The following is a 21,932-nucleotide window of genomic DNA, read 5'->3' on the forward strand; positions in this document are numbered from 1 at the left end:
ATAGAATCTTTAAACTACGCATGTCAACCAACAGAGGCACGCGTACACTACTAATGATAATACCAATAATGACACAATAAATTGTCCGGTATCAGCGAAATCGAGTATGCAATTTCCAACTTCATATACAAACTAGGCTTTGGACCATTTAACTTGCAAATAATGAAGAAATATGTATAGCCCTAAGCTGCTGCCCTTCTGTATAGCGAGCCTTACCTCGAGCGATTTAGTTGGTATTCATACCTATATTTTTATTCCCATTCAACGCCGGGACACACTGCTAGTTATACGTTATTAGAATAGTTATTGATTTCTTATCAAATTATATTATCGAATTGCATTTGTAACAGCAGTTTCAATTAACGATAATTTATAGACATAATCTATTTGGTGATAAGGAAATTGCTTTAAAAACTATGCCTTTGTTAAAAAGTCTTATCCAATTAACTAAATTGCAACAGCGTGAACATAATTTATAATTTTTCATTAATGATTTATATCTATGTATTGTATTGTAATAAACTATTATTTATTTCGTTTTAGTTTTTATTTTCATTTTATTATTGTGATAGTTGTTGTGTAACAATTCTTGATTCGATACTATCATATTTTTAGAAAGACAAGGTTTTAATTCGAATTATAATATATGACGTCTAAAGTTTACCTTAAAGGCGTCGGTAAATGATGAAACATTATTTTATAGTTGTTAGTGACTTTCGAAAGAATTGCATACAGTTGCAAATACAATAAAAGCCAACAATTACAGGGAGATGGAAACATTAGAGGGTTTTTTGTGATACACGAGTAAGTAGGCGGATGCGCAAATGAACCTGATAGAAATTGGTCACCACTATCCATAGATATTGGCACAAATATTAACCAAGTATTCCCCATACTTTTCATCGCCAATGCGCCACCAACCTTGGCAACTCAGATATGTCTGCCTCTCAGGACGCATACTGAGAGCCGACTCTATTCTGAGTGTAGGGATTAATGATAATAATTAGTCAATCAATTAGGACTAAAATGAGTGCGGCAATTAAGATCTTATCAAAATCTTCGTAACAGATTTTTTCTTTGGCAATTCCAGTACATAAAATTAGTGTAGCAAAATAAATGATACATCTTCTTCGATTAAGATTTGCTAATCACTAATAACGACTTACATTTATGCGTTCTGGTCGCTGATGACTTATCTACATATAACTTTTTTCAGGACAAAATCGAGTTCAGGATTGGGTTCCGAGTGCAAAGAGCCTGTGCCGGCGCCCTCGCCTGCTGACTCTGGTGTTTCTGAATTGGAGCGGGATCACCATGACTATAGGTATAATAAGTTACCTATATATTTATTCTTCGCCATACTTACTTAAATTTATTTTTGTGTTTATAGGTTATATAAATTCTTAAAGTTTCATATTACTGTACAATTTTAGTTTACGTCTGCTTCTGCTTGTGTTTTTGGGTTTGTTTGTTGATAAATGTCTTAATTATTTAGTTCATGAAAACTGTGTCATTGTCTTCCTCAAAAATGTCATATTAACATCAGATAACTATTAATCATAGAGTTGATTTTTGATTATTAGATATATTTTGCTTAAAATCTATATTAATATGTAAATGCAAAAGTAACTCTGTCTATCTGTTGCCCTTCCACGACCAAAGCAAATTTAGTATGAAGCAAGCTTGGACTCCAAGGAAGGTTTTAGGCTACATTTTTATCCCTATTACCTGTCGATTTGTCCCTAAAAGCGAGCAAAGACGCGTGCGATAACGAGTATCAAATATTTTCCTATCTAAAAACTAATCATTATCATTTATCTTTACGAATCATTTCATTATATCTTACTTGTTAAAACACGACTTACGATGATTTGCTCTTTTGATGCGTGTATCCATTAAATGTTACGATTTTACAATCTATGGATTCGCATATAATTTATGCCATCAAACAGAAAACTGTGCCTTCCACGCTTAAAGATTTCATTGCATTATACAACAGGAAATCCATAAACACTTAAAAAAAAATTAATAACAATTATGCAAGTGTTATTAACCGTAGACATAAAATTAATTTTAATTAACCATACAAACAAACATAAAATTAATTTTACGCGAACGTTAGTTGTGCTTATAATTGAAATATTATTTCAACTTCGGAGAATATTTCGACTAGGTTTGGTTTCCAAATCACAGTAAGACACTAAACAAGTTGAAATAAAACATTCGATAATTACAAATTAATTTTTTTTTAATCGTCACTTCTAATGTATATTTACACTTGTACATCGTATGTGAAATTATGAACACTTTACAGTAGATACTTTACGGTAGATACCGTAGATATATATAAAAATATTATATAAATAAAATATGTATTATAGCAGCTTAATATTATTATTTACTACAGTTGATACAGTAATAGAATAATATATGTATTTCTTGTAATGTAATATATGAATTAATTACAAAATAGCTTGATGCATGTCCGTATCTTAGAAGGAAGTAGGAAGCTAAGATATAACAATAAAGAAGTTCTTTCTAGTTGTTAATGTAAGGAATTCGCAGTATATAGTTATAAGTTTATTATTAATTTATTATTCTCATTATATAATACGATATATATCTTAATAATATGATTGAGTTTTTCATATAAATGTAGTCGTAAAAGATCGTCGTACACGAAAACAACGGGCGATCTGTGTCAATATTTTTTTTTTTTACGAAATTAATCATTTCTACGTGACAGCTACCGACTATTGCATGTGCGACAAAAGTGAATGGTTTGAAAATGTCAATGCATTACGTGTGTGAAGTTAGCAACTCAACTGCATGTCACAAATGAAATTCAGTTCTAGCAGCGTCCAATATAGTTCTACAGTTCTTGAAAAGTTTTAATGAAAGTTCCGCTACGGTAAAATAATAGTTGAAAAAATGAGACGCTAACTTCGCAAATAAACGATAGCGTCTCATCGAAAGAGGAAACCTAATAATATTGCGAACGATTGTCACGATTGCAGTTCAACGGACCGCTTGCGAGGGCACGACGTGCGCCTGCGAGCGCCGCGCCTCATGCTGCAGAGCTACGGCGCGCGGTCGCGGGACGAGCGCGACGCCGAGCTGGCGCGCGTGCGCCGCGACCGCGCGCTGCTGCGCCAGCGCCTCGAGGACACCGAGTGGAGCCTGTGCCAGCGCGCCGGCGAGATCGCGCTGCTCAAGACGCAGCTCAAGGATGCTCAGGTACGATTACGCGACTGTCGCTCATCGCTGAGTTATTTTATCATTTTTATGATTGTACCAGACGCTCGTCCCGACTTTGCTCGGTTATATTAGAGATTCGGTCATGCATGATTTTTGTGAAACTCTAATCGTTTACGAAACACCCGCAACGGAAATTCTCAAAATCGATATATTTTCCCCTTTTCGCAATCATTGATACTCCGCTTCTATTGGTCGAAGAGTCGAGCAGAGATGATAGCTTTCCTCGATAAATGGCCTATCTAACACTAAAATATTTTTTCAAAGCGGACCAGTAATTCCTGAGATTAACACGTTAAACCAAACAAACAAACTCTTCAGCTTTATAATATTATTATAAATGTTAGAAGAAGTTGTTTTTTTTACTATGTTAAGTGGTCTCCGCATATAGACAATGTCATGTATAAATTATTTATCATACCACGGTTCCGCCCGTTTGTCTAAGATATGTCTCAAATTGAATCACAGCAATATGATAATACGATGATGGGTACTCACTAAGCCTCCCCGCTTAGTAAGTACCCCCATCATCATATTATCTATAAAGTCCCAAGGATTTCAATTCAACAAACTTTTATTGTAAACAACTAAGAGAGTAATCTAAATAATTGCCTCCGTAGGAAAGTGGCAGGAAATATGTATGTCCTATAAAAGTTAAAATATTTTTTGTTCCAATTTGTATTAAAAAAATCTTTAAAAAAAAAAATTCCTTACGGTTTTTCTATAGCAAAACTAAAATAGAAAATATAATAGCTATAATTTTTAGTTTTTTAAATTTCACATTTTAATTTATCATTCCAGAACGAACAAACCGCCAAAGGTCACGAATACCTTACACTGAAAGCCGACTGTCGCCAACTCAGGGAAGCTCTAGACAAGAAAGACAAAGAGACGTCGAGACTACGAGCAGAATCAGAGGAGAAAGACAAATCTTTAAAAAGATTGCAAGCTGAAGTCGACAGACTGACGAACGACTTGATGGAGAAAGTAACCGAAATGTCAAAGACTAAAGAGAGCAATAAAAGCGAAATAGAAAAATTAAAAACAGAAGTAAAAGAACTGAGACAGGAACTCTCCGACGTATCTCTCAGCGGATACGAAGGGATCGAATGCGGGAGGACCATGAGGGGAATTTACGACGTTTGCAAAACGAATGAGTATCACTGGACCTCGAGCGACAGCGCTCTAGAGGACGCCGAGGTGCAAAGACTCAACGGAGAGCTGCCGGACACGTGCGGGGACTCGTGCCAAGCCAGCGCCGTGGTCGACCGGCTCAAGTGCGAGATAGAGAATAAGGAAGCCCAGTTTAACAACGAAAGAAGAAAATGGTCGGAGGAGAAGGACAAAGTTCTGAGATACCAGAAACAGTTACAGATGAACTACGTGCAAATGTTCAAGAGATCTCGCACCCTCGAAGCCGAAATCGACGGCCTGAGGCTAGAATTAGAGCTCTGCAATAAGAATATGAAGAATCTGAACCAACACAAAACCATAGAGTTGTAAATGTACCAAATTACATAGTTTAATATTTATTTATGTTTACTAATGCTTGTGTAAATAATTTGCGTCCTCTTGCCGCGTGGTCTCGATGGTTGTCAGTTATCGAATTGTCTTGCTATTGTTTAAACATAGATCTGATTGGTTTATTGTCATTAGCCCTTTCTTGCTCTTGTGAGTAAGAGATAGAAATCTATCAAGTGAAGAGTATAGATATATCCTATTGTAGTCTTTGATTTAATACTACTGAACTTTTTATTTAATTTTTAAATACTCAGCTGGCAATTTATTTAATATCACATTTATAAATTAAATTATTGTACATTTACTAGCATAATAAAATACGTAAATTTAGGTAAAGATTAAATAATATTTTTTAAAAAATATTAAAGCTATTGTAGATAATATTAATAATAATGTTTTAATTACATAATTTTGTTTTATTTGAAATAAAACAGCGTTTTTTTTTATGATTTTTATTGTTCTATTTAAAACGAGCAGATTGTGCAGGTGAGCTTATACTAAATATCTTACGTTGAGATCAGACAAACTTAAAAAAAAATTGAACACATGAAAACCTCTCGAGGTTACTTCCAAACATTTATTTTCTATCCATTTCTACTAAATTTGTACAATAAATAGATTTATCGAGAAACATTAGAATATATGCCAAAAAATATTACATAAAATACTTAATATATTTTTTTAAATCGAATATGTAACGCAAGTCACCTATTAGAATGGTTAGCCTTTGCCCATAGACGAAAAAATGCAATAAATTAAATAGATTAACTCGATATAATTAATTTTACAACCAAATATAAAGTCATTTTTTTTAATACGAGTGACTAAAATATTGATTATATAATTAATTAAATAATTCAAACTATTTACTGTACAGGTTCTTTTGAAATGGAAAAAGAGTTTTGTTAATTTTCACTCTCTTAAAATTTAGCCTTTAAATTAGCGAGACCTAAGTTCCTAGATCTAAAATTGAATATTTCTCCTTGTTGCTTAAATCCGACTTTGTTTCGGACAGACTTCGCTGGTTCAACCTAAAATAAAAATAATATTTATCAGGTCAAAAATTTAAAATATCTATAAACTTTTTTTTTATCATTTATCGTCTTAATTCTTTCAACTTTCGACAAAAATTAATGATACCCTTTATATATAAAAGTAGTACAAGTTAAATAATTAAAAAAATCATATTCAACTAATTTAAAATTAAAGTACTTAATTATAGAAATAAATTAATTTTAAAATATGTATTAGATACATATGTCGTCACAAATTCTTGAGTTGAATTGAACTCTTTGCCCTTATAATCACATACCTGAGTCACATCGCCAACAGTTGGCCGTTTCCTCCACTTGTACCACCAATACTCCACGCCCAATGTCACACAAGCCAAACCAATGCCCATGAAAATCACTATAAAAACTCCGCCGATGTTCTGAATTGAGATGCCGTCTGATTGATCATCTTGTTTCTCGCATTTTATGGCTTTTGGATTATTATTCCACCAATTCTCTTTCAACTTTTCCAGTTTACGCTTGTTGAGAAGCTGCAGAATCCTAGATGAAGTATGTTATAGTATTATTTTCATTACAAGCTACAAACAGATATACAAAAGTATCCTAACACTTTAAAACAGGCAAATGCACAGGGAGGTGGATATTTGATGTAAGATTTGAGACTTTTTATTAGTTACTCATACCTTATATATTATATGCGATTAAAATACAAAATAATTGGTTTCTAGGATGTATGAATGTCAACTTAAATATTAACACATTCGTGAGCGAATGAATAGTTCTATATTTTTATTTGCGTTTGTAAAAAAATTACATAACATCAGAACTACAATCTACGTTCCAGATAGCGTTCGATACTCAATTTCTTTACTGAAATAAATTAAAAAATAAATACGTTCATTTATTTTATGGTTCTAAAAAAATTATATCTATTCAGTATTTTGTGTGAGTTGACATTATTAAATACCATTATACAAACAAAATAAATACATTTCAAATTGGTTAAATTATCGTAAATTAATTATTCTCTTTGAACGTAATATTCTAATTGAACATCAATAGACGTTTACAAAACACAAACAGTTATTTTACAACGACTGCGACGTCGGTCACTTAGTTATGTATTATACATGAACTCATGACATTAGCCGACATGTTATGTATGAAAATCGCTCTACCGTCATTGAAAATGCATATGTATTCGTTTGATCTTTGCTTTGAAGGTGGCTTCAGGGAAACAATTACCATATAAAATATTAATACAGATAAAAAAAAAAATTCCACAGATAAAAGAAACAGTAAGAAATATAGTCTTGTAATTTAGAAAATTCCTTATCATTTCCAATCTAGAAAAAAAACGTTTGAGAATAACTAAGATAAGAAAAACTTAGTTGTTAAGTTTCTGGCCGCTTTCCGACATTCAAGTAAATCATATTAATGTTATATTGTAGTGAGTTACATACATATAGATGTTAAAGTGGTAATTGTAAGAAACTGCTACATTTTAGGTCAAAGGTTTAAATATTTATAGAACTATTTATATTTTCAGTGTTATTAGAGGTTAGTACCTAACAATGAAACACTATTCTGAATAATTACTTACGCGTTGTTAAACTGGTCTTTAAGCGGTGAACCTTGTTGAACAGCTATAGCATACGGTTTTCTAGAAAATTCATCACCAACCATTTGTAGATCGCAGCTCGTCAAAACGTGGTATCTTACGTCTGTGGCATCTCCCAGCCAGGCGAAACCTTCGCTGGAACTCTTTGATGCTCTGACGCGTTCTATCGCTTCTTCTATAGAAGTCGGAAGACCAGCTTCTTTCATGGCTTGCCACATTTTACTGTATTTATCACTTACAGGGTAATCCCAAACTGCGAGCTTTGCACGCTCTACATCACTTAAACTATCGTTTAGACTCATTTCTTTCCATATCCTGAAATTACAATACGTTCCTTGTAGACATCAAAACTATGATTAAATAGACAGGATAAAAGAAGTTTATTTTAACAAGATTATATTTTTATTATTATTTTATATTTATTTTCAAATAAATAATAATCATTACTGTTATAATAATTATTATTATATTATAATATTTTTGACATAAATCACAACTATTAACAGATAAACAATGAGATTTGAACAAAGTCAATTTTAATACTTTTTACTAATTTGATATACTTCTAACAACAACAAACGTTATTTTACGTCTGGTTAAAATAATATTAAGAGTCTGCTTTCTTTGTTACCTCAACGGCTTCAAATCGATCGAGTATAAAAAACAGCACATTACGCTCATCAATTTAAATATACTGATTAATATTATTATCAACGTCAAATCCATTAAGATAACTAACATTTTTATTCAATTATAAATCATTACATTGCATAACTTACGCATTCATCGTGTGCCTAGCATTTCCTTTTTAGAACACTTTACTAAAGATACAAATCATAAAGTCTGTGCAACGTCATTGCATGTGATTATGATTACGAGTTAGCCAAGTGAATTAAAATATCGTAATAAAACCTGTACAACCATCATAGTGGAAGCTGAACTCCAAGCCTCCTCAAAGAGATGCCTAAACCAGTATGACATTCACAGGCTGATTTTTATGATTAAATATATATATATATATATTTAAGTTAGTCATGTGTTAATCCTGAATGTGTTAATAATTCGTATATTTAAGTAATACGCTTAGTATCATTAAAAGTCTACTATTAGTTTTAGAAAAGAAATAGCACAAAAATGAGATTAACTGTCGCGAAACAGTAATTAGGCACCACCCTGCAAAATCTTTATAAGAAACACGATGCATATTTCCAGACAAAACGTAACAAAAGGTTAATTAATTTTAAAAAGTGAAAATCGTATACATTTTTATAACCACCAGCATAATAAAGGACGACCTCTAAGACTTTGTGAATTATTTTCGTATCTAATGTAAAGTCGGAAAAATATGTTATCTTGGTTGCTTGACCGATAAAAGATAAAGTCGTTTGATACAAAGATATCTAAACGTGTGAAAACAAATTCCATTGATAAATACACGAGCTATTTTTAAATTGTTTTATGATAACATTTAGGCTTATAGCCGTATAAGAATATGAGTTTGTTCCGTTAATCTCCTTTGTTTATTATCATCGTAGTGTCATAGAGTACAGAATATATTTTTTCCCTAGACGATCAAATAGGTCAACCAAATAGACAATGATTTTCTTTTCTTTCTTATGAGAGTACATCTGTGTGTAAGTTCTTTTGGAAATGGCTTCTGATAGAAATCGGATAGGATGCCGTCATATTGACAGTTGGTTTGAAAAACAAGCTGATGAAAGGGTCCCGTAAGAAGTAAAAGCACACATACGCAGCAGGCATATCAAATTGCTAAATTAAATTTGATGTTGTCAATATAAAAATTAATGTAGATGGATATAATTAAAAAAAAAAACCATCATTCGACTATCATACGTAGCACACGGCTTCATAAGTCACTTAAACTAACACTAATAGTTATACTTAACAAATAATTAAAAAAAAAAAAAAAACCATTATTCCTCTCGCAAATAATATTACGATAAGTGTTAAAATGTAGACACGATTCATACAGAGCACTTTGTGAATGTCATAATATAGTCAAGGTAAGATGAAATATTTAATAGAGTCTTAACACTTACTCGTAAAATTTTACTTCAATGTTGGCCATCCTCTCGAAATATGTCATAGCTGAAGAACCGTTTAACGGCGCGTACTGTATTTTATACTGTTTCGAGAGGTCGTCTAAAGATTCAATAGGAGTGTCCAGGCGGGAAACTGTTAAGAAAGCCGCTAGATTTGCTGTGTAAGATGCTATTATGATGAAGCTAAAAATGGGAAATTGTATACTTATAAAGCTTTTACGAGATTACTACAATTTATCTGTATTTACAATGTTATATTTAAATTCAGTTGTTATGGCATGTGTGGGTCAAATTTTGCAACTGAATTTTATACCTGGTGCTGGTCATAATACAAACTAGAACGCTATGAATAAAGTAAGTAAGTATGCAGTTGGAGTACGTTTTTTTTAGCTATAATAATACATGCTCCCCTAGTTTTAGTTAGAATATACCTACTAGAAACACAAATAGAAAAAAATACTCCAAATTAATTTTGATACGCAATTTTAACCATTTGTGATTTAATTGGGGTACATAAAGTTTTAATTATTAAAACTTTACCCAAAAAGCCACCAAGTAGCAGCAAGCAGTCGTCCGGAGAGGTTCTTCGGAGCTTCCCCGCCTCCTTGTGGGGTTAGTGACGTCATACAGAACCAGAGACACTCCTTCAGTGTAAACTCTCGCTTTTCTTCGTCATCTCTATATTTTTCGCGATTGTTTTGGTAACTATAAGGACTCCATTTATCAAATATCCACATAAGAAAACTGAAAATTACATTTGTAATTAAAATAAACATTAATAAATATAAATTAATTAATTAAACATTTTTAGTGTTTCTAGTCTGTGGGGGCTTTTATAGTTAAATCAAAAACATGCTATGTTTTTTTATAAATAATTATTGTCAGCAACAAACGAGGACTTAATATGCACAATGAAGTTCAAGACAACACATTACAAGAGTATTATGTCCAGACGGGCTATAAATATCTGGATTATTCCAATACGTTAAATAATACAAGTTCATTAAGGTTAATTCAAACTGCGACAGATTAATAAATTAAAAAAAAACAATACACAACTTACTTTTTTTAAGTTGTATATTTAACGCTCTTGGCAGATGACAATTTAAACATTTTAAAATACTCTTATGTCCATAATCTAAGTATTATATTACCTATGATTTGCTAAATAGCAAATTCTTTACATGGTGTTGAATATCATTAAATTATTTATATACTGTGTCAGGGCTTTAACAACGATATCAATGTCGGACGGGCATGGGAATAATGAAGGTGAAATACATAAAGTCATTGGCAAATAGTATGTGGCAATATTATATAGTTATTTATTTTAGTTTGAATAAATAAAAAAATATCCAAAATATGCTATAAATGCCAAAAAATATGTGTAAATTTAAATTATATTTAAAAACCTCTAGTCATTACTTTAAGGTAAAACTACATATAACCATTGTATGCAATGGTGAATAAACGCAGGACCGCGACCTTATGCATTGAATTAAAAAAAAATCTTTGACGTTTTTTAGATAATTATTTTTGGATATTTAATCATGCCGCCCGGACGCTTTGTACCCCGCCCTGTCTGACCTAAAAGAACCTGATTAGATGTTTGGAACATATGATATTTTTGAAGCTTACTTTTTCTTAATCTCTCTCTCTTTTCTTGTACTTTTTCAAGTACAATTGTTAAATTGCACTTGAAAAAGTACAAGAAAAAGATTTAATTAAAATATAATTATTATATAAATAATTAAATTAATATATAATATCACCACGTCTGAATGAAAATATTAAGTTTTGTAACCAATATGAATTTATTATTTAACCGATTCAACAATGTTGCTTTCGACATAGAAATGAATATTCACTCGAGTGAACGTTCTTCAGTGTGAACGGCCTGGAACATTCCACACAATTCCAACTAAAAGCTTATTCCATGAATACATGTCGCTATAGGTTTCAGTTGTATGTATGAATATTCATATGGATAAAACCTTACCCGCTTTTTATTTGTAATCGAATGAAAAAAATATAGCACGTAGAAAATTTCAATGACACTACTATACTTCCTAGACAATTAATTAGCACTCTTTGATAACAACTTCCATCGGCAAATGAAATACTTGTTTGCCTTTTCAATTTACATATTAAATTAAAGATCCGTCTATGTGATCTAATTTATTTGATACAAAACATATACGTTGAATTGAAAACCTTTTGTTTTAATTTTATTTTTACGAGTCAATTAATCTTAAATAATTAAAAAAAAATAGTTTTTAAATTATTGTCAAAATTTGTTTTGCATTTTTATGACCATTCTTTTCGACTTGTTAAAAATTATAAGTTAAACTAATAAATATTTTTGAATTTAGATTGAACAAAAATATGATATAAAATATATATATATATATATATTTCATAATGTTACTAAAAGCCAGAAGAAAATCGTAGCTATAACCATTAGATTTATTACAATATGATTATCACGGCTACCGAGTATGATTAGTTATTCCTAGTTCGACCTCGTTCGACAAAATCAGATAACAAATACATAATGGATTCAGGTGGGCATCGGTCTATTGATCGCATGAAATATAATGGCATAGTGTTATATTAAAATTGTATGACAACTGTCTGGCAAAATGGCTCCTGTTTAAATTACTGCCCGGAACGGTCATAAATCTGTCCTATACGTGGATAAGTAAATTTGTTGGATCTATTGTCATGCCGACTTTCTGGTCTCTAATAGCGAGACTAGGCAAATAGTTCACTCTGCCATAACATAAGTCATATGCCATGCGAAGTCATAAGGCAAAACGACACCTATGACGTTTTTCATGGCGTCTTTAATACAGTATTTCTTAAAGCGGATTGTTTGGAATTCAAACTGTAAAACTCTGTGAAAGAAAAACCGATGACGACGCGAGTTCATATCAGGACAAGTACTATTGTTATAGTTTCGCATGCTAATTAGTATTTACATCTCGTGCTCGTTTGGCGAGAAAAATATAATCTGGACATGCTTGCATGTATATCCAATAACCTCCCCTTAAAAACTCAGTCTGCTCCGAAACAGACGGATTGATATTGCCCAGCGGTGGGTCAATTAGGAACTTGTCCATGATATTTATGTATGAATTATTATATCTTTAGCATGTCCATTGTTTGGAATGACTGTTAAATTTAACTTGGTGTTTATAATATATTGCTTATGTAGAATGTGCACGCCTACACGACTCCCTGTTACACACTTCCGTCCCTTTAACAAAGTCGCTCTTACAGATTGCAGGATAGCGAAGAAATATGTAAAACATAGAAAAGGGAAAAAAGTAAATTAACAGCCTGTGAATGTTGCATTGCTGGATTAAGGCCTCCTCTCCCTTTAAAGAGAAGGTAAGGAGCTTATTGCGTCAAGCTGGTCGGGATATACATGTGATAGAATAATATCATTAAAAATAGAAACATGCAGGTTTCAATGCCGTGGATTTAAAAAGTGTTTTATTGAAATAGATAACTAATTGTGTAAACTGTACGACATATTTTTTTAATTTCATTTTATTCCCTTTATATTCGCGATATAATTATAATTAATTTCTTCAATTCTTACACTTTCTTATATTTAATTAAATCTTATTTATAAAATATTTTATATTTATTTTTCTTTTACGGATTATTATCTGACCATAGTTACTATCAACCTATAAATGTTGATTGTAGCTATGGTCAGATGTATGTCAGAACTAACTATTAAGTACAAGGCTTTAACTACGGCATTTATTCTAGTACATAGAGCATTCTTAACCTGAAAACATATTATAGATATTAATATCACACAAAATCTACAAGTTATGTTATATGAATAAATTATTTTAATTATTATTTCAAATCTAAAGATTTTTTTTTTAAATTATCCGTTTTTAAATAAAAAAAATAAAATAAGAAACAGGTTTTAATACAAAAATATCAGATGTTCTGAATTAAACTGGCACCTCGATTATTATCGCTCTATTTTAGTGTATCTAAAAGTTAATGTCAATAATATGATATATATTTTATTTTATTTTCAGTCGGACAACCAACAGTAGATACAATATCACATTTAAAAAAATTACATTTCATAATTATCTTGGCAAATGTTCTACTATTTATAGGTAGTCTCAACGTGCACTATCACATTACACAATATGTATTAAAAATATAAATTAAACATAATCTCATCTTAGAGATGAGAATTACATTTTTTTAACTATTATTTATACTTACATAAATCATCATTACATAATATTAAACAAAGTCGCTTACCGCTATCTATCCCTATGTATGCTTAGATGTTTAAAATAACAAACGGATTTTGATGCAGGTTTTTTTAATAGATAGATTGATTCAAGAGGAAGTTTTATATGTATAATACATGCACAATATAGTAGAGAAACACTGATTATTTTAGAGGTTTCTTAAGCGATGTCGTAAATAAACACATTTTTTCACATTTCGCTGAACTCTACGAGATAGATCAAAATAGTGTACTACAGTATTGTACACCTTAAAACGTTCTTTAAAAAAGTCCGCGTTGTTATATGCCCATCTCTCAGGGATAACCCACAATAAACATTTTTTATCCTTGACTTTTTACGAGAAATAATGACTTATTTCCGAAGCGATTTTAAGCAATAAAGCTTTAATCCTTATCCAATTAAGTACCTTAAATACATTATGCATTTAATATTGATCCATATGACCCATTACAGCATGTAATTTAAATGAATATTTTCGAAGATAATACAGATTTAAAACGCAGGGACATAGCGGTTTGTATTGTCTAATGTCTGAAAAACCGTGAACGTTGTAAGACATTCTATAGTATATTTAATGTCAGCATTGCACCCGTGCGAAGCCGGGGTGGGTCGCTAGTATACCATAAAATTAGAAATTAGCACAAATAAAATTATTTATTTTTCGATTGAACTGAGGGCGGCTATCGTGACATATTTCTAAATCTTTTACTTGATTACTAAAGGTGATTTATAAAAATGGAATACTCGATATGACGGATTTTTTTCCTAATTGCGTTCTATATAATCTGGTATAAAAGAAGTTACTCGTTTTACGGGAATTAATGTGAGGGACATTTCAGTCAATCAACATTATTGCAAAATATATATGTATACATATATCTATTAAATTGTCCTATATATAACAACATTGTCCGTGCTTACATTGTGTTTATTCGCAGAACTCGGGCTGGCACTATCCTTCAGTCGTCTAGTACGTCTAGATAAGCTAATTTATAAATATTTTAAATACTGTGTTGCTATGCGTGATATATATTTTTAAACTCACCTCGTAAAAAAATATGCCGCTAAAATAGACAGCCAGACATCGTTTTCCAAAACAGTGAGAAACTTGAACAATGACGTAGGTGTAATTGGTAGCTTCATTAGAATTGTTATTCCAACCAAATCGTAATATGGTACAGTAAAATCAACCACATTTTCTCTTTCTGCCATCACTGATAATGATGTAAGACCGATATCAGCTCTTTTTTCGATCAATTCTTTTATTATCCCATTCCAATTTCCATTTTCATCCATAGTACCAAAATTACCATCCGGCGACAGTGATATTTCATAATCAAATTTAACAATTTGTCGAATTTCCTCTATCAGTTCAATACAATAACCTTTAAAACCTTTCGGTGATTCATCATCTCTTATAATAAATGGTTGTTGCTGCAAGCAATTAATATTATTGAGATATACCTCTTTGTATTTTAAAATAAATATACCAAACGTTGGATGATAAAATAAAAACGTTACACATTAAAAAGCTAATAATGACATGATTGTTTACGCAAGTGTATCTAAGTAAGCGAATGAATTTTATCAAAAGATGTTTAAACAATATCAGAGTTCATTAACCCACCTCAACTGTTATAATTCTGTACACAAGCTGTGCTGAATAATCACTCATGTTATCAGGGTCTGTTAAAGATAATGGATTTAATAGCCCAGCTTTCCATGAACCTAAAGACCTACTTCCGATGGATGCTCCATCTTTAATAGTAACCGCTGTTAAATCTGTGCTAAATTCCATGAAACTTCTTCCGTTCATAGGGTCATCTTCCGGAATATAAAAGGGAGCATAGGTAGGCGTTTCTTTTACCTACGATAATAGTTACAAAATTATTAACAACCGTTTAGCTAAAGAGAATAATAAACAGAAGTTCAATCAGGGGAGCATTATTATTACACAATTTAAATTACAACAAATGAGGGAAGAAACAATTATACGGATAATTTTAAAACTAATATTTTGCGTACCTCTTGGAATGCAGTTTTAAGATCCAAGATTCTGTTTGGAGTATTCTTACCATCATAATCGTCGCAATTGATATATTTCATATCATTTGGCCACTTGCCAGAGTCCAGCATCGATCTGGAAATTCATAAAACGTATACTCATGGAAAATGCCAGGATATAATTAGATGATCTATATAACACGCGTGCGCTAAATTAGAAATAACCAACATTATGAATAGCAAAAGGTCATTACTTGATTGCTAAAAATGTTCGCAGGGAAAGGTCGAAATAAAAAGCAGACGTGATTTCAGGCTCCCCATTCATGCTGTATGTAGTTTTAATTTTCCCTAAGCGATCCCTACTTTTAACATCAGGCGTTGGTCTCATATAGACAATAGTGGCGTCTTTACATCCACAACCTATATCTCCTTTGTCTAAAGATAAGGCAAACCACGCGGTTTTTCTGCCGAAGTATTGGTTCTCGTTAGCTGCATCTAGAACGTTCTTTATGGTCCTCAAACCGCCGATGATAAAGAAATTAACTATATCGAGTTCTCGTAAACTTCTTAGTTGAGTCTTTATTTCATCCTTACTGAAACTTTTTACTGGGGTAATCACATGACGAGTTGGAATGTTTTGTAGCAGAGATTTGTATTTGTGATCCATAACTGCAACAAACATTTATAAAATACTCGAAATAAACGGTTTATATAAATCCAAATTACTTATATCCAATAATACTAACCGAAGTATTCATCAAAAATAATGGCAGCATTTGTAATATCTTGTTTGATAACAATCGCTCTTATTGATTCTGGTAGAATATCTGCAGGTGGCATGATTTGCAAGAGATATTTAGTTTGGTTTGTTGAAAGAGTACGCCATTGCCTTAAATCACCTGCTTGTCCGAAAGATCCAGAAATAGTTGGCAGTGCCAATGCCGCGGTAAACGATTTAATAGTTTCGGAACCAACTCCGGTCATGGTAAAATCTAACACGACGTGTGGCGTTTTCTTTGCCGACAACATGTCGTTATATTTTCTGCAAACTGATCGTAACATCTATTTAGTTACATACACTGTCATAATACCTTTACCTTTAAAGTGTTAAGCTATTAGTACAATCTGCTATACATATTTTTTATTATTTTATTGAGGATGAAATTGCAACGTAAATGGTTCGTAAGACTTCATTTACCATTTTCTAAAAATGCCTTTGCGTCAGAGCGATTTCCCACCACTATAACAGGATCGACAGCAAGACCAAGACTAGGGTTACGCCTTACATACTCTTTAGCTACTTCAAAAGCTTTTTCAGCCAGTGCGTTATTTTCTTCATTTATAAGTACTAAAAATGTTTTTTTAAAAGTGTTTAATTTGTGGTTTTAATAACAATATAACGAACGATTTTCAATATAACTTACAAACGTTAATATTTTGCGTGGTCTGTGAAATCGAAAATGGAATATTAAAATACACGCTCCAAAAGGCGAGTAAGAATTTCATTTCACAATTATTATATTGCTGTCAGTCCGGAGAAGTGTCTGCGCCGAATACCGATATCCGTATACTGAACTGAACAAGACTGCTGTGTACTATCTAGTTACCACGGTGATGTCCGGCCTTGATTCGCCCTAGTAATTGATGTTATTCAAACTCATCACTTACATACTGGTTTTATTTACAACATAACGCAAACATACATTCATACATTTTATATTACTATTATTATTGCTTGTCTTTTATAAGGGTAGGGTTAGTTCTCTATTGTTTTTTGTGATTACTGCTACAACTAAGTAAGAAAATCTATCTGATCAAAACAAGGACAAAGATATGTTCTTGGTGCACTGGACAATTATTATAATTTACTACCATACCATACTGTATTTTCTTTATTAATATAAATAATATTTATTATATCAGGAACATCCAATATAAACATAGGATTTACTTATATTATAACATATTATATGAACATCCAATTACGATTATTAATAAAAATAAAAACAGTAATTGATTGGACTATTTTATTGCCAGAAACCTTTTACAAACACTGACTTCACAATAAGTAGTGTTAACTGTACAAACTACACTTCTAATACTAGATGAACTTCGAATAATATTGAAAAATCTGAACAATTTGTATTGTCAAATAATTATAATCTGAAAAAAGTTAGTCAAAATCTTAATATAATATATTCCTTAGCTTGGAACTTTGTCTCAAAAATTTGTTGCAGAATAAAATGAGGATTCATATCCACAAGGATTTACTATATATTTATCTTACATTCGAGGTTTGTAATCTATCACATATTAATGAGAAGCAAATAAATTAGAAAAAAAACAGATATAAGAAAAATAAAGACCCATAGAATTCAAAATAGCACACAAAAATAAGTATGTCAATATGAACTATCACCTTATTTGTCAACTTTGAACTTTATAATTTTCAAATCTTATAATTATTAGTGCAATGTGAACATTTTAATTCAACAAGGCAGAGTAGATCATAGTATTTTACAACACTTATCTGATCTTATCTATCTTACGTACAAAACTTGCTATGAAGCAAGAACAAAAGTTCACATGCACTTAAACCCAAGTCAAAGGAATGTTTAAATGGTTAAGTAATAATGCCTATGTAATATAAATGTGCGACATTTAACTGCTAACTTAAATTTACAACTGAATTATTTATCTAAACACTTTAATTAACCTTAAGTTTATATAAAATCCTTGTATTATAGAAGCTGTTTATATAAGTCGCATCGTTCACAGAACGGATTGTGAATTGATTTCACACTGGGTGAATTACTTTGGCAGTACCTACTGGCGGAATAGTTGACCAATATGTGTTACTCTTTCATCAATTCAATAACCCATCTAATGGTCTGCTGAAATAGACACCGATACGCAAAAACAGCATACTACACCAAATCCAAACTTTCATTAGTTCAGTTCACTGCGATGCACATCTGACATGACTGATATAAAAATTTACACTTTACAGGTACTTCACAGGTAAGTTAAATACGCATTTATATTATAAACCTAAAATTAGTGTGGTCACAAAAGGGCCCAACTCGCAATATAATAAAGTGTACAAATACATAACAATGTATAAAAACTATAGTTTTGGCATTGTGTAAATGTATAGAGGATATGTATCAGTCTGAGTAGAGTTGAACCCTAATGAACAAAGGATGCATTGCAGTAAACCAATTACAGTGGTAGTGTAGTTTAGGCTTTTGCCTCTTCTTCCGCTGGAGTGACTTCCTCCGCTGGAGGAGCTTCCTTTGCTACTTTCGCCTTTTTCTCAGGTGTTGTCTTCTCTGCTGCATCACCATTGTCGGTAGCTACAGATTTCCTCTTTACACCAGCCTCTTTTTTTTCTGAAATAAAAAGTATACATTAATAAATTAACTATTTTTAATCATTATTATAAATCAAATCAGCAGCAATAATGTACAGTTACTTTGAATTTCTATTATAAATAAAAATTGCAAAAGGTATAATAAAAAAATAAAGATCGAATATACCTGTTGCTTCTCCATTCTCAACGGCATCATTGCTTTCGTCGCCGTTTTCTGCAGGAGTTTCCTCTGGAGCATCGCCACTACCATTTTCCTCTTTGCCGTTGCTTTCAGCAGGCTCTGGATCTTTCTTGGCAGGAGTTTTCTTCACTGGAGACTCTTTTGGTGCCTCAGTAGAAGTAACTTCTTCAGGTGCGACATCTCTGAAAAAACATAAATTTGAATTAATGCCTATTTAGTTATTTAACATTCTTCTTTCTCTTTAATTAATCCTATGCTAAAATATTTAGTCTAACGTACTTTATTAGTATCAAAAGAATTTTTTGGCGCCGAAAATGCAAAGCATACACATACAATTATAGTTGTTGTATAAAAACTGCAATACGAATAATTTAAAAGAAAAAAAATATTAAGTTCACCGACGTAACATCGTACCTATTTACCGAGTAGAGCGATAGCAAGGAAATGTGCCGGAACAAAAACAAGTGGCAATTGTTGCGCAAGGCTGTCTTCATGCAGGTGGGAAAGTAACGAGGAAAATAAACGCATGTGATTGCTGTATCAATATGTTAAACCAGTCGATTGCCTCGAGACGTGGACTCAAAAGCGTTAAAAATAACTAATGACAACACGCGGCCCTCACAAGCGGCAATAACGTAACCGACAAGTTGCTAAAGTCCGAAGACTCGGCAAATTTGAAACAAGCGCGCGCCGATGACGCTACCGCGCCGGCACGCTGCGCACACAGCGCCATCTTGAACCAACGTAAAACGACTCTTGTTCGCCGGCGTGCTTTCAATTTTCCCGTTAATTATACAGAAGGGAACGGCTTTATTCACTTAAATACGTAAGTTATAGAGGTATATTTAGTTCAATTACATTGTTCTTTACTTTTTTTTTTGTGAAAAGTAACGAAAAACTAAATGTTTGATTGGTCTCACTTTCCCGCGTGTATCGGCGTCGATCAACTAAGTATCAAAAACTTACAAAAGAGTAAAAAAAAATATCATAATACACATGTATAAACTTTATAATTAGTTTACGTATTAAATGCCACGCTAATTTGTACGAACAACAAAAAACATATCTGAAACATAATAAAGGAAGCCATTTTGATCACGTTTCGAAAGCCGCCAAAAATAAAAAACTAATAAACTAATATATAATTGATAAAATGAGACACTATAAACTTACTTTTCGACGGCTGCGTCTGCCATTTTATAATAAGTTATAAAATTATTTGAATTACAAATAAAAGTATCCGGCACGTGCTACGCACTTCGTACAACAATGTTCACTGCACAAACACCGACGACCAAATGAAGGAGAAAGAAAGACAAAAATGTGCTCGACGTTTTGCGGGGCCGCGCGCTTATACTGAAGTTTACGCGCCAACTTCGCTATATGAAATAACTAGACCATAAAACACGTAGGTTAGAGTAAGATAGCTGTAGATACACAATCCATCTTCAAACAACCTTGAATTTCTTAAACAACGCTAGGCGGGAAATATCTACCTTGCTCTGTCTTGTTTGAAAAACATTAATCGTTAAAATGTTACATCGCGCAGAAAATATAAATTATTGTATAAATAGTTTTAATTATCCTATTAAGTTTACTTTAAAAAAGAATATTAAATTTTGCTTATTGCGTTTATAGATATGTAATATTTCAAGCCTCTGTTAGTCTTAAAAAAATCAACATATTTATATACCAAATATTCGGACACATTTTTTTTTATCAAATACTTCAATTTCCTCACATACAAAACTTATTAAAGTAATGATCCAAATTGCAATGAATTCCAAAACTTTTCAACGTTACCTTTATCGATTAGCATTTGAAAATTATGGCTATTCTTTTCAAAAACGATATTATACATTTTTTTTTATATAAATTGATTGTTACTTTAGTACCTACAACGTACTAAAGTAACAATCAACGATTAAAGTTAATTAGCACCACAAGTTCATTTTCCGCCAAAGTGATTTTATTTCACGTCTTGGTTAAGAAAAGCATCATGTTTTACGTCTACGTACCACAAAAATTTAAAAATTTTAATACGAAATCACATTCGAAAAGAAACCTTACGACACTGATTTAACGTCCATTTACAAATATTTAGCAGCAAATATATCTCAGCGTTTTGTATTAGGTCGTTGGCTTTTGAAAGAAATCTTGGCACACGTTAGTGATTTCGTCAGAATATGAATTTGTTAACCAGAACAATCCGGGCCTAAAGTTTTTGGCAGGTAAAAACCTTGAAAGAAGACTATTATCTTACATTTCGGTTAACAGGCTCACTATAATATGAACCTATTTTATTTTATCTACAAAATGTTAAATTAGTTAGCTTAGTATATTTAGTAGAAGAAAGTATATAATTAAAACATAAGAATACATTTAAATTTTTATATGTAGGTATATACAGATATTACATGCCTCTGTTTTTGAAAAAAAAATCATTTTAATTTAATGAATAATATTATAAATTAGTGATTACTGATTATAATTTCTATTTACAAAAATAACTATTAAATTATTATTATTTTTAGACTTTATGAACATTTTGCAGTTACCTACAGTCTTATCGCTTGCCATTGTAACCAATTGCCATTCTAATTGTA

The 21,932-nt window shown here is 31.7% G+C and overlaps 3 protein-coding genes across 4 annotated transcripts in view; 1 reads left to right on the top strand and 2 right to left on the bottom strand.

The window, feature by feature from the left end:
- LOC113402498 (leucine zipper putative tumor suppressor 2 homolog) overlaps positions 1-5,175 on the top strand; it is a 99,711-nt gene extending 94,536 nt beyond the window's left edge. For both annotated transcript variants that reach the window (XM_026642776.2, XM_026642777.2), the window contains 3 exons: positions 1,217-1,324; positions 3,018-3,237; positions 4,057-5,175. In XM_026642776.2, coding sequence (XP_026498561.1) covers positions 1,217-1,324; positions 3,018-3,237; positions 4,057-4,758 — 1,030 coding nt within the window. In that variant the 3' untranslated portion in view covers positions 4,759-5,175. The remainder of the gene's footprint in view (positions 1-1,216; positions 1,325-3,017; positions 3,238-4,056) is intronic.
- Positions 5,176-5,607: 432 nt separating this feature from the next.
- Positions 5,608-17,385, bottom strand: LOC113402515 (ionotropic receptor 25a). Its single transcript, XM_026642799.2, has 12 exons — positions 17,197-17,385; positions 16,971-17,120; positions 16,519-16,821; positions 16,027-16,441; positions 15,794-15,908; positions 15,396-15,635; positions 14,814-15,202; positions 10,014-10,217; positions 9,471-9,656; positions 7,393-7,725; positions 6,089-6,329; positions 5,608-5,807 (listed from the first exon to the last, which is right to left on the bottom strand). The coding sequence occupies exons 1-12, from the start codon at positions 17,276-17,278 to the stop codon at positions 5,697-5,699; spliced, it is 2,769 nt and encodes a 922-aa protein (XP_026498584.1). The 5' UTR covers positions 17,279-17,385; the 3' UTR covers positions 5,608-5,696.
- Positions 17,386-17,785: 400 nt separating this feature from the next.
- On the bottom strand, positions 17,786-20,706 carry LOC113402510 (nucleolin-like). The gene is made up of 3 exons (XM_026642790.2): positions 20,500-20,706; positions 19,312-19,508; positions 17,786-19,164 (listed from the first exon to the last, which is right to left on the bottom strand). Exons 1-3 carry the CDS (start codon positions 20,520-20,522, stop codon positions 19,013-19,015), a joined length of 372 nt encoding a protein of 123 aa, XP_026498575.1. The 5' UTR covers positions 20,523-20,706; the 3' UTR covers positions 17,786-19,012.
- Positions 20,707-21,932: the final 1,226 nt, after the last annotated feature.

The sequence above is a fragment of the Vanessa tameamea genome, chromosome 11, assembly GCF_037043105.1.
Source record: "Vanessa tameamea isolate UH-Manoa-2023 chromosome 11, ilVanTame1 primary haplotype, whole genome shotgun sequence".
NCBI lineage: Eukaryota > Metazoa > Arthropoda > Insecta > Lepidoptera > Nymphalidae > Vanessa > Vanessa tameamea.

What these genes read in the sequence shown, in the direction of transcription:
- LOC113402510 (XM_026642790.2), bottom strand. Translation starts at nt 20,522, where the DNA reads ATGGCAGACGCAGCCGTCGAAAA. An exon ending in GCAGACGCAGCCGTCGAAAA is followed by an intron (nt 19,509 to 20,499) that starts GTAAGTTTATAG and finishes ATGTTTTTTCAG; the next exon opens with AGATGTCGCACCTGAAGAAG. An exon ending in TGAGAATGGAGAAGCAACAG is followed by an intron (nt 19,165 to 19,311) that starts GTATATTCGATC and finishes TTTTTATTTCAG; the next exon opens with AAAAAAAAGAGGCTGGTGTA.
- LOC113402515 (XM_026642799.2), bottom strand. Translation starts at nt 17,278, where the DNA reads ATGAAATTCTTACTCGCCTTTTGGAGCGTGTATTTTAATATTCCATTT. An exon ending in GCTACTTGGTGGCTTTTTGG is followed by an intron (nt 9,657 to 10,013) that starts GTAAAGTTTTAA and finishes TCCCATTTTTAG; the next exon opens with CTTCATCATAATAGCATCTT. An exon ending in ATTGAAGTAAAATTTTACGA is followed by an intron (nt 7,726 to 9,470) that starts GTAAGTGTTAAG and finishes TTGTAATTTCAG; the next exon opens with GATATGGAAAGAAATGAGTC.